At 42.9% G+C, this 13,662-nt stretch overlaps 1 protein-coding gene across 1 annotated transcript in view; it reads left to right on the top strand.

Annotated features, from left to right (window-relative positions):
• Positions 1-11,607, top strand: part of cacng3b (calcium channel, voltage-dependent, gamma subunit 3b) — a 28,908-nt gene extending 17,301 nt beyond the window's left edge. Inside the window, 4 exon segments of the mRNA XM_069149699.1 lie at positions 4,187-4,270; positions 6,786-6,926; positions 10,166-10,416; positions 10,418-11,607. Of these exon segments, the coding sequence (XP_069005800.1) occupies positions 4,187-4,270; positions 6,786-6,926; positions 10,166-10,416; positions 10,418-10,675 (734 nt within the window). The 3' untranslated portion in view covers positions 10,676-11,607.
• Positions 11,608-13,662: the final 2,055 nt, after the last annotated feature.

Genomic DNA, 13,662 nt, shown 5'->3' with positions numbered 1-13,662 from the left:
ACTGCCTTAAAGTGCAATACCACCGAGGGCCACTAGGGGTTGGACAATAGTGACAGAATTTATTTTCGTATTTATCTAAATTCAGCAAACAATGTGGCTCACTATTAATCCCAGGACTTTAACAGTGTGCTTGTTTTGGAGGTACATTTTTTTAGTTAATGGAATTTATATTACAGGGGACATATCAATAACATCCTCCCTCCTGACAGTGTGTTTGTATCTGTGTGTGTTGAAGCTTAAAGATTTCTAGTGCGCTGTTTGTTACTCACACATCATCATGATGAGCACACTGACCTGGAGGTCCAACACACCACACCAGCCTTAACGACAGTGTGTGTGTCTGTGTGTGTGTCTGTCTGTGTGTGTGTGTGTCTGTGTGTGTGTCTGTCTGTGTGTGTGTTTGTGTGTGTGTTTGTGTGTGGGTGGATGTTCAGGTTATTTTTAGCTGACGTCTTTCTCTAAAAAGTACACACAGAGGTGTTTTATTGTGGATGCACATTTGTGCAAGCAGGCAGTGTGTGTGTGTGTGTGTGTGTGTGTGTGTGTGTGTGTGTGTGTGTGTGTGTGTGTGTGTGTGTGTGTGTTTGCATTTGTCTGCTTTTAACTGTGTTTATTCAGTTGTGATTTAGATTCTCTGCCACGGAGAGAAATAAAGGCAGTCATCTATCTCTGTGTTCCTTCCTCCCCATTCACTATGTTCATAAGTGTGTGTGTGTGTGTGTGTGTGTGTGTGTGTGTGTGTGTGTGTGTGTGTGTGTGTGTGTGTGTGTGTGTGTGTGTGTCGCTTCATGCGTATTTCATTGTGTGAGGCCGTTTGGTGCTCTATACATCAAAACGGTTCGATACAAATCTGTTCATTTAAAAGGCAGGAGGTATAATGAATTTCCCAGCCGCCCGACACAAGGCGGCTCTGATTGATGATGCTTTACACCTTGATGCCCGCAACAGCAACAGCTCAGGCTCCAGTTACCTCCTGTGACTCCACTTACACTGTATCATCCAATTAGCCTGGGCCACATTAAAAGAGAAAGGCTTCCTGTGTTTTTCTTTTTGCATCAATACCGTCACACAGCTAATCCCCCATTGTTGTCCAAAAACACATCACCGACGCTGCGTTCATGAGCAACTGGGAAGTTGGAAAGTTTAGACCTCAGAGTGGAAAAATACACTTGAGCGCTTGTTGAACCGGGAATATCCTACTAGGAAAGTTTCTGAAAGCTCAGAGAAAAAGGTTCAACCTGACTTTACTTGACAGCGTGTGTGGTGAAAGAAAGAAACGTACTTAACTATCTGGTTTGCGAGCTGTGCTAAATGTTAAAAACAGCAGTTTTTCATGAACATGTGTGTAAATAAAGTTGACCCTATTTGGATGATGACGAGGTTGTTTGTCCCTTTTCTGTAATCTGACTGCAGAGCACATTTTCTGAGGGCTGCCATGTAGCCTGTTTGTGAACACTCTCAACGGTGGGACGTTTCCAAATGGGAACTTTCCCAATTCCCAGCTGCCACGATGAGTCACACCACAGGAGTGTGTGACGTGGTCCTTCATTACAGAGAGCACGGGCATTTTTAATTCAATCCCACATGCACCATTCTGCTGCTGGTTTACATGTGTGTGTGTGTGTGTGTGTGTGTGTGTGTGTGTGTGCTCATCTGAAATCAGACCCTTATTTACTTCTTTATTATTAGTAGTAGTTTCAGGAACTTTTTCAGAGGATGAACTTCTGCAGTATAGAAACGATGGTTTTTGTCTATTCATGTTGTTTGTTGGCCGTTTGTTGCTCATTCTTTCATGTGTCCTCAGTTTGTGATGTCATCTCCATGATCTGTCTGTTAATCCGGCTGTTCATTATTTTCTTGATTCTTGTCCTTTCAAGCTCTCAGACCTTCTTTTCATGTCTTCAAATATTGCATTTTATCTACCAAACAATTCGTTTACACTCAAAGATATTGTTTAGTGTCTTAGAAAACTAAGGTAAACAAAATATACAAATTTTGACTAAATTTATTTTCTCATTTTGGTTCCGGTTTTCCAGTTTCCAAATAGTTTCCCATTGTATAATTGATGACCAACTATCCAAATAGTTACAAAAACATGTTTGAAGAGAGTGAAATAAGGCGCTCTAATGTAAGATTTACTCACCTACATTGAAATCAAGTGATTTTATCTGTATGGGCAGGCTGCCCAAGTCAAGGCTAAGTGTGGATGGAGCACGAGTTATGCTTTTAAAACAAAAAGGTCTCCGTGTGAATGTAGCCTAGGTATCAAAATTTTGTGCCGACTGACAAGGCATTTTGTTGATACTAGATAGTCCAGAAGTAATTCAGTCAGTGCCCTAAAAGTATCATATTTCGGTACCCGGCGCTCAACAGAGAATAAAAAGGGAGGAAACAGCTTTCAGTGTGCAACTATCCAGACAATTTTTAAATCTCTTGCAGGAATACAGCGAGAAAATCAAGCGTCCACATATGAATTCATGTTTAAAATATTCATTTCTGATCATGGGTGGTTGCACTTTCAACCAAGAAGAAGAAAGTCATTGATGGAAAAATGAAAGGGCCGTGGATTAACAGCGTGTGCAAAGGTGATAGTACATACATACTTGTGTTTACTCGTTGATTTAGTGATGCATCTATGTGTGCAAAAGTGAAGCAAAACAGACTTTGATTGATATGAATATGTTACAGATTATTTATTAGATCTAGATATATAAAAGATCTTTTGTCGATCATTGGCTCACTCAGATGTTAGTTTCTATCCATGACTGTATGAATCAATTTATGAATGATTTTGTGAGTGTGGGTGCTGGAAAGAGCCTCTTCATGTGCAAAGAAGCAATTAGGTGGAGTCGTTCATTTGTTCGTTGCCAGCCTCTATCCTCCCATTTCTCTCTAATTCGCCCGTGCCGTTTTACCACCAAACCTCTTTCAACCAGCACTTCCTCTCTCTTCATCCTTCTTCATCTCCCTTTCTCTGCTCTTCCCCTTCACACCCCCTCCGCCCCCCCTGCAGGCCCGCTCTCTTTCAGAGCCCCCGTGGTGTTGACCATGTGTGAATGGGACTGAAAGCTGGGTGGGAAGGAGGCTACACGCTGTGGAGTCACACACGTGCACGGCACACACGAACACAACTCCACACGCACGAGGGATGCTGGTGAATGTGTGTGTGTGTGTGTGTGTGTGAGTGTGTGTGTGTGTGTGTGTGTGTGTGTGTGTGTGTGCGTGTGCGCGTGTGTGTGCACGTTAAGGAGGATGAGTCACTCTCTGCATGACACCACACGGCACACTCGTAGGAGACTGCATTCTGGTCAATACGACACAAACACACACACTCACTCACAGTTACACACCAACCAACACACACTCGTATAAACAATCGAGATACAGAAGGCTTTTACTTACATGCATGATTGATAGTGTTCATGTATCATTTTAATGAGATCGGTTTGTGTGTGTAAACACTCGATGTTCGTAGTTTAGTGGCTGTGTGTATAATTTTGCGTGTGTGTGTGTGTGTGTGTGTGTGTGTGTGTGTGTGTGTGTGTGTGTGATAAGGCTTTTCATGAGTGTTTCCCATACATCGCCTGAAGGCTACAGCTCTGTCCTGCATCATCTGTCATCTGTCTTTCTCTCCCTCTCTGCTACTTCTTCTATTATGTATATATTGTCATGTCAGATCTCCTTAAATGTATGATTTGATGCGGTACAATCACAGGAGAAGATGAGTAAATGACAACCGAACATTTTCATGATTATATTTATCCTTTTTTTTTTTTTTTAAATCAACAACATAACAGATTGAGTTTATTATTGCAGTTGTACCTGATCAGGAGAGGTACGAGCTTCTGCTTCCATGATGGAGGATTTTACATTTAATGCATTTAGCTGAGGCCCATTTTGATTCACTGACAGTGAATGCATCAGTAAAATACTCTGAGGTTTTATTCCAGACTTAACACAACATGACATAACTGGGCGATACTACTGCTATTGGTTCACACTTGTAAATAAGCATGGAATCCAGTGTGTGTGTGTGTGTGTGTGTGTGTGTGTGTGTGTGTGTGTGTGTGTGTGTGTGTGTGTGTGTGTGTGTGTGTGTGTAAGGAAAATAACTTGTATTCCACTTGCTGTGAATTTTCTCTTCCAGAAGAATAAAGATGTGAACTGATGTGTTTCTCCTCTGCAGGAACATTTAGAGGTGTGTGTAAGAAGATTGATCACTTCCCAGAGGACGCCGACTACGAAGCAGACGCTGCTGAATACCTCCTCCGTAAGTTTGACATGAACACGGGAGCAATGTGACCACATGCATACGCACAATCCAATACACGTGTTGTCCTGTCAGTCTGGAACGACGAGCAATGATTAAAACACCGGATTAGAGGTATGTCACGTGTCATGTGTTAGCAAAGAGTGCTGCACTGGCATCGTACATAATAAATGAAGACGAGTTGTTGTCCCCTTATGCCACAAGAGGGAGTACATCCTTAAGTGAGCTTCTCTGTTAGGTTTAGTGCTCTGAGAGAAAGGCTGGAAATTAATGTCTCACGATGTATTGCAATATCTCTTGTGTTTTGCAGAATTCCAAGTCAAAGAAGAAAATAATAATTCATGCTGGGCCTTCATTCAAGTGCTGCATCATACACATGATGACATTAAAACATTAATCTATGTACTCCTGACAGTACAATAAGCCAATATAAGCCATAAAGGTTTGACATGCGCTCTTTTAATAATTTCTTCTCGCTGTGCCTTCTTCTTCTGTGGTTTAATGGCACATGAGTAAAAAAGTATTTTTTTTCTCAGGGCGCTTAACTTATAATATTCAAGTAACTGCATTTTGATAAGCATCTATTGACATTAACATAACATAATGACTTCAGTTGCCAATAAATGTCTCTTTTTCTTCATAAAGAGTAAAACTAGAATTAAAAATAATAGTGGCATAAAATGAACAGAACAAGACCATTAAATCATGAACCAAAATGATGTGTATGACAACTAATCGCCAACTAAAACTTCACGACTGTGATAGCCCTACATGTAACCTGTTAACAGAACTTTTTCACAGCAGACATTTAAACTAGTCGTTACTAAAAAGCACGGATGTAACAACAATAATGGTTTTGTTTCATGTAAGCGTCCCAGTATCCGTTGCCAATAAGCTGGCACACGTTAATGTTATCAACTACTCGTGTGATATGACATGACAAAACATCTGCCATGAAAGATGTCTGTTAGTGACCTCCGGAGGTGCCGGCCCACAGATTTGTTCTCCTTTCCAGTCTTAATGCTAAGCTAACCAGCTGCTGGCTGAAGCTACATAATTACAGTTACAGTCATTACAGCTCGACAGCCGTCCTATCATGAGAGTGGTATCAATTTTTTTCTTATCATGCTTTTCCCACAAATGTTGCTCTAATTCATTCAACAGATCAGCACTTAATTAACCTGGACTGAATGGAGGAACCGTAACCCATAGAAGCTTTGACTAGTGAAGAGGAAAACAAAGCAGATGGGGTGGATAGAAAACAGTATGATGTTTAAGTGAATGTAACAGCTGGATAGGAAGGTGAGAGACCTGTTTGTATTTGTATAGACGGGAAATAAATGGACACAGAAGGTATAATGCAGAGAACAAGAGACTTAAATAGAGGGGTTTTTATCAGTACATACCTAAGATAAATGAACGGAAAAAAAAATCCCATGATGAGAAAGTGAAAAAGGGAAAAAGAGGGAAAACCTTGTTATTTGCAGATAACATGAGGACAGAAGTAAAAAGGAAGCAGCCACATAGATAGCGAGAGGGGATTTGGTAGAAAGCACAGAGGAGGGAGCGCTGTTTTTTTCTCTCACTGTAAACGAAGAGTAAAGATGGACGCAGCAAGAAAACAGCATCAAAAAAAAAAAAAAAAAAAAAAAAAGAGGGAAAATGGATTCAGCCTGTGCCTCGTTTTCATTGCTTCACTGAACACAGAGCAATATCCCCAGAGGCAGCCAATTAGATCACAGGCCTCGGAGCTGGCCAGCCAATGAGGAGCAGGGACCTAGTGACCGGCATTTCATACAGCCCAGGGGTGTGGGCCAGGGGGGCGGGGCTTGTACGCTCAGTCACTGCAGCTGTCAGTCATGGCAAGAAAACAGAAACATGAAGAAAAAAAAAAAAATTGTCTTGTTAATTTAAACAAATTTTTACAAAGATACACACATGTCGAAAAATACCACACAAATCAGTTCTCCTCTGCAAATACTCTTCAATATGTTATCGCATCATGCAGACATATGGGGCTCTGACAAATATTTCACTCCTACTGCAGCCTCGCTTTCATATTCATCGTCTCTGCTATTCATTATTTTTGCCTTGCATATGTCAGTGTGACTCTCCATCTGTCTTGGTTTTTGTCCATCTTTTACTTCTCCATCCATCCTTCCCTCTCCCGCTCTCTCTGTCGAGGCCTCTGAAGGCTTTTAACATGTTCTGGATTCAGACCCAGTCAAGCATGCAGCAGCACACTGGCCCATGTGTGTCTCCTGTTTATGTGTAAAGTGGCACATTTTTGGTCGTTTTTGGCTCCGTCCTCCAGCGCAGCGGGTCTGAAATGAAACAAAGACTGTGATGTTCAAGAGCTGGCATCGGCGCTGTTGTCATTCTGCACTTCCAACACAAATTATCCTTCGTTAATTTCACTCTGAAATTTAAAGGCAACGGCTTAACACAGCTAAAAAGGATTTGTAGCTTTCAGTTCTGAACGGGTTTCAGCTCTTCTTCATGTGTGTGTTTACAGGTGCGGTTCGTGCCTCCAGTATCTTCCCCATCATGAGTGTGGGACTGCTGTTCCTGGGGGGCCTCTGTGTGGCCGCCAGTGAGTTTTACCGGAGCCGACACAACGTCATCCTGAGCGCAGGGATCTTCTTCGTGTCTGCAGGTTAGTCAGACTCTATGCAAGGGTCTGTCAGTGTGTGTGTGTGTGTGTGTGTGTGTGTGTGTGTGTGTGTGTGTGTGTGTGTGTGTGTGTGTGTGTGTGTGTGTGTGTGTGTGTGTGTGTGTGTGAATTAAGCCTGTTTTCCACTGCCAGTACCACCTCGGCTCTGCTTTATTTTTATTTTTTTCATTTCCGCGGGGCAAAAGTTGTGGATAGTACCTTGTATCTGACTCTATTTTTTTGTAAGCACCTCCATCGAGGTTCCAAGCGAGCTGACGCAATACCAAAAAGTGACGGGCAAAAACTGCAGACCACTGAATCGTCACAGTCACTGCGTCACTGCGTGCACAACACAGAACATCCTCCACAAACGCTCCCCTGTTAATGAGTCACTGGACGACTTATATGACAAACCACAAAACAGCCCTGAGGTCAAATGAGGAGGCGCCGACATTCGTCTGTTTGGTTGTCAAAGATCCAGCGAGTGCGTGTGTCACGTTAAGGATGACGCCACCGTAGTTTTATGCAGTGTTGCTATGGCAACGGAGAAGTGGAAAAGGTCCTATGGTCTCCTTTGTCGTTTTTAAGGGTGGAGGTTTAGCAGTTATCAGTCATCGGTGCATCGTATGTTCATAAAGTAGATCCTGTATTCTGTCTTCGACCAAATGGACTCAAGGTTTCTTCAATGTTAATCCGACACATTGCATTTCCTAACAGGTCATTTCTAGGGATGTCCCGATCAAGTTTATTTTTGCCCCCAATTTGTGTCATTTAATCTTGAGAGTCTTTTCTGATTTAGTGCCAATCTGATTCTTGTATTTTCCTCGATGATATAGCTGCACAGTGCAAACTTCAACTACATTAAAGTTACTCAAGCCAATCCAATGTGTATGCTCTGAATAGCTCTGCATGTGCATTAAGGGGGAAAAAAAAGGACTGCATCCAAGTTTTCCCTTCATGCTTTTTAAAAAGTTCTATATTATTTTACCAAATAAAGTAAATAAACTAGATATGTTTATGTCCCTCTTATCTCAATTCCCAGTTGGTGCTGCATTGCTTTTCATTAGTTTTTCATCACAATAAATAAATAAATAACTTAAAGATGTCTTTATAAGCAGCTCTTATTAATTCCACTTCGTGCAGCATCGTAGTAAAACTAGTTCACCCTCACATTTGCTGAATGACCTCATAAATGTTCACAGACCTTGTTGTAAAGCTCCGGTCGAACAGAGTCTGAAATGCAGCGTCCAGATGTCAAAACGCTGCGTTGTCGACCACAACAACGGACTGCTCATCTCCAGCAGTGAATTCAGTCACCCTCTCTCTCATTTTCTTTTTGCCCTTTCACCGTCCAGAGAAAATGTCTCTCTTCTTTTAAAAAGTATCCTCCGGTGTTTGTCACTTGGGAGCAGCCTTTACCTGAGTTACCTGCGTGAACTCACTGTATTCCTCTGAGTGTTTCGTTTTTAGGTGCCGTGTTGAATGCAGCTCCGTTACCTCAAACTGTTTTCGATTTGTTTCAAATAGTTGCACACTGCAGACGCTTCAGCCACAAATTGCGCTCTCCGTTTACGACACCCGTACGACAGCGAACATAAAACAAAGGATGGGGCTCAAAGCAGCCGATGCTAATCATCTAAAAGATGCCTTTGGCCTGAAGCTAATGTTTGACGTTGGATCGGGACACCCCTGGTCATTTTACACCTCGTGTTTGGCATCATACTTACATCCCGTGTCCAAGTATAGCCACTCCTTGTGAGATAGCTGCGAGGGCTTTTGTGTCTGAATTGTGTGTTTCTACGAGTGTGTGTAGTTGTGGCGCCGTGGCAACACTTCGGGCAGAGGAGATGCAAGATTCAAATATTTGTTGAGGAGACCATTAGGCGTCTAAAGCACACAGAAGAGCCCGTGTGAGGAGCAGAAGTGTGGAAGTGAGACCCAGTAGCTGATTAATCAATCAACAAGAATACCATGATGCCACTGTGATGCACTGGGAGGGGATGACAGTGTAAACACACACACACACACACACACACACACACACACACACACACACACACACACACACACACACACACACGCAGAACCGCGTGGATACATAACATCTTAACAAACACACACTTCTGCTCACACTCCTGACACACACACACAAAGGACTGTAATTGCTGTTCACTGTGATGTGTCCCAGTGGGTTTTGTAGTGAATTCATGAAGCCAAATTGGTAATTATTTACCACAATAGTGTGCGGCTCATTCTGGTTAATTACAGCTGACTAATTGTCCCCATTCTGTGGATTCCAGCACACTGGATGAACACAGTAATCTGGACCAGTGATATGGAATAAGGGAGCCCAGCTGCGGGACTCTCTCCAATGTTTCTGTCAGGCTCCACTCTGTCTGTACATGACATTTCTATAATTCACTGTGCGTCCTCCGTGTAACACAGGGTACATTAACGTGGTTAACACGATACCTGCTAAGAATCAACACGAGAGCCTGTTAACGTGTTAATGTCAGCATTTAGGCTCAAAGCAGCGCCATGTACAAGTGCAGCCTCAAGGAGCAGCGAGCATGACTGTAGACTGTTAACGGCATTTTCACACCTGAAAGTCTGAATCAAGGATCATCTTTTTGTTGCACTTTTATTTTTTTTAAATTTGTCTCATTTTCATTTTTCTTTGCAGTTTTGCAAGCGCACTCACGAACTTGGCATGACTGCCCGTGTAGTAGACGTTCACTGGTTTATAGACGACGAGCATCTGACATCAGCATGTTGTCCATTCAGTCAGTAGCCTTTTGAATGGAGAAAATTTGATGAACAGATTCATTTCATGGCGTTAGCAGCAGCACTTTTTTTCTCTCAGAAAATGAATGTAGCATTTTTTAAATTGACTTTTGATTTCTCCGTCAGACCAAATTATGGTTAAATACTCTACTTTTTCTTTTTGCATTGTTTTAATAAGTAATGATACGCTGCCTCAACTTCTTGTTGTTGGTCAAAAGATCTGAACCATGCAGAAAGTGTTTTCAACCGTAAACCAACCAAACCATGAATCAGTTTGATGGAAGACTCATTTCATTGGGCCATGTTTTGGTCGTTTGGTCCAGACTGATTCGCATCGGCCAAACTAAAAATGTTTGAAGGTCTGGACCAAACAAAGTTGGTGTAAAAGCACTTTCTGTTTCTGTTTTTCTTTTTTCAGGTTGATTTCAACTCTATCTCTTTTTCTCTTTCTCTTCCAGGCCTCAGTAACATCATTGGAATTATTGTCTATATCTCAGCCAACTCTGGCGACCCGGGTCAGAGTGACAGCAAGAAGTCCTACTCCTACGGCTGGTCCTTCTACTTCGGCGCCCTCTCCTTCATCATGGCAGAAATGGTGGGCGTGCTGGCTGTGCACATGTTCATCGAGAAGCACCGCAAGCTCCGGGCCAAGTCCCGCACCGAGCTCATCAAGAAGTCCGCCTTCAGCCGCATCCCGTCCTATCGCTACCCGCTTCCGGCGCCGTTCCAGCGTGCGGTCTTCCGAGGCCCCCAGCCGCGATGCCTCCCCTCTGGGGAAAGGTGGCTACACGGGCCCCGCCGCCTCCGAGATGCCCATGTACACGCTGAACCCACGAGAGGCCGGTAATGCCGGCTCCAAATCCGGTGGAATGGGCGGGCTGCTCAATTCAGAGAGGGAGTTCCTCCAGAGCAGCACGCTCACCAAAGACTACAGCAAGGACCCCAACCGCAGGACCACGCCTGTCTGAGAGGTGCTGGCTGTACATATCGCCCAATCAGAGTATCAAAGAGGAGAAGGATGAGAAATACAGGGGGAGTGCGAGCAGAAGCAGGGGACACACAGGGTTACGGGGTGGGACAGGGGTTTTGATAAACTTTGACTGTGAACTGTGAACTTTTAGCCTTTGAACTGTGAATCCTGAGCCCTGTGAGAGTTTCAGTGTGTAGCAGGGTTGGTTTGGATGGAGAAGTTGTTCCCAACTCCACTTCACCACATATCACTGTAGTTACACCTGTAACTCCTTATATATCTATATATATCTATATCTATATCTGTATATATATAGATATATATATCTATATATATATAGATATATGTATATATCTATATCTATATATATAGATAGCTAGATAGATAGATATATATGAAGGCACATTCAATTTATGTTCATGAGTTTTATGTCCATAAATTGACTCAAAGGGGGAAAAACAGGATTGACAAAAAGTTTAAAAGCATATCGTAAGTGGTTTCCTGTTTGGGGCAACTTCTCCTAAAAATGAAAATAATGTGAATTTGAGGAGAAGAGGAAAGAGGTGACAGACTTTGTGTGATCTTTGACCTTCTGACCTCTGTCCTCCTGACCTTGTGGATAGCAGCAGAGATGGATCAGTGAAGGGAACAGCCTTAGAGCTCCAAGCTGACTCTCTGCTTGCAAAACTATTTTAGAAGTGAGGAAGTTAAAACCTCAGCTTAAGGATTGATTCATTTTCAGTTCAGCTGGATTTAGAAATAACTAAAGATGCAGTTTGTCCATTTATGGCAGCACATTTGTGGCACTAGTTCTCATTTTCTATACATATTGTATATATCGTCCTTTCATACTGATTGTTTGATTTTATCATGGAGAAGCTCACTTCATTACTGCCTGAACTGAAACTGAATTGAGCTCATTCCTGGTAACCCCCCCCCCCCCCCCCCCCCCCCCCCCCCCCCCCCCCCCCGCACCACCACCACCACCCACTCTCTGATCCCAGGTCAGTTGTTAAGCCTGCAGTTTTGATGAGTGGAAACGCTGACTGCAGATCAGCGGTTGAAGGCTGGGTAGAAAAGCTATGACTCAGCAAAACTAATGACTCTCTTTTAGATGGTAACGTTAGATCCATCGGTGCTTCCTTTTACTTCTGTTTTTCTGCCACTTCTTGATTTCTTTTTTTCACCTAAAACCTAAAGAGATGATCAGATATATTTGTCTGTCAGTCTGTCTGCCTTCACGCATCACCTTTCACCTTCCACGTTTCTCTATGTTTGCCCATAGCTCACCTCACTGGCACCATCCTCACATCACCCTGTCTTTCCTCTACTCGAAGGGACACTCGATTTTTTTTTTTTAGGTCCCGTCTTCCGTTGGTGTCGCTCGTAGACTCGTTCACTCGTTCAGACTCGCAGCTTGTTGGTTCAGGGAACTGTGGAGAGGAGACCACTGAGCTGTGAATATGCTTTAAGGCAGTGCCAAAAAGACATTAAACAAACAAGCGATGGACTTTTTTTTGTGTTTGCCCGCTACCTCTTGGTGAACATCTTCTAGATGATTTAATTATAACGTTGTCTCTACTTGCCAGAACAACTGTCGAAATTTCAGCTGCAGAAATAAACAGTGAGAAAATGCTCACTTCAGTCGAAAGTACGCGTCTCCCCCCAATGGAGGCTCCGTTTGTATGTGGCACTCAATTTAAAGATAGGTGGATGGAATTGGAGGAAATCCACTACGTTATTCATAACATTTTTCCTCCATCTCCTCCAGCTGTCACTCACAGCCTCCTCACTCCTCTTTATCGCCCATACATAAGCACATACTGTATACGTCCTCACAAATACAAGCACACACACTTACACAGCAAAAGTCCAAACACATCTCCTCACATGTCTGCGAGCTGTGACAGCGATGGCCCTGTCATTTTTCTACAGTTTTCAGTGTGACAGACTCTAGAGACACATCAACACATTTCAGTTCGCATCCAACCGGATCAGACACATGAATGTGAGATGCACAGGATTTCTCGTGAAAAGTTTGGGTGCTGGCTCTGCCACCAGCGTGATCCGAGTCCGGCACGAAGAGCACCGTAACGAGATGAAAGACGAGAGAAGCGACGGTCTGGCTCAGTCTCATTTTTAAACTTCAATTAACCTCCAAATTTTGCAGAGAAATTTTAGAAAGTGTTACTTGATTTTGTTCTGAAGATGCATGTGAGGACTTGGCTCTGAGATGATTGTGTTTCTAGAGATTTATTAATGCCATCTAAGGCACAGTGAGACATAGAAATGTGTCTGTGCCGCTGACATTTACTGGAACAGTTGCTTCAGTAAAAGTTATCAGACTTTTTTTTTTTTAACAAGCTGATACATACATGGCCATATTATATACTCTATCCTGTATGTAGCAATTATTTGCAGTCAGTTTTCCACTTAATCTTTCAACAACTAGTAACCTATTGTTGCCTCTGGAAAACCATCTCCTAGCCTGTGACAGTTGGGCTGAGTACAGAACCAAAACGCTTCAGCCCCGTGTACTATTGAAAAATAACTTTTCATTCGTTGCCAAATTTCAAAACCTTGGCTTTACTCAGACTAGACATTTTCATTTTAAAACATTCTTTTACTATGTTTCAGCAGGAGTAAATCTCATCAGCGTCAGTGAGCCACAGCATTTACCATCTATCGTCTCTCCCTGTCTGAGCGGCCTGCAGTATCTGGAGGCATCTATGTGCACAGTTAGCGAGCCAGCATCTACAGATAGTATGCGGACGTTTAGGGAACGTCGGTGAAATTGGAGCATCTCGTGACAGCTTGCGCATGAGGCTTTTAGGTGTCACAACCTGGGTTTTGCTCTCCCCCTCTAAACTGCGTAAGGTCGTTTTTCAATCCCCGGCCCCAGAGGCAACACAGACAAAGTTTACCCCACTTTAAAACACTAAAACAACAGATGATATTGTCTGAATTCAAGAGACTTGAATGAGT

Source organism: Embiotoca jacksoni, unplaced genomic scaffold, assembly GCF_022577435.1.
Source record: "Embiotoca jacksoni isolate LCO1_2020_lvr unplaced genomic scaffold, fEmbJac1.0.p SCAF_15, whole genome shotgun sequence".
Taxonomy (NCBI): domain Eukaryota; kingdom Metazoa; phylum Chordata; class Actinopteri; family Embiotocidae; genus Embiotoca; species Embiotoca jacksoni.
This window is presented reverse-complemented; position numbering and strand designations above follow the sequence as displayed.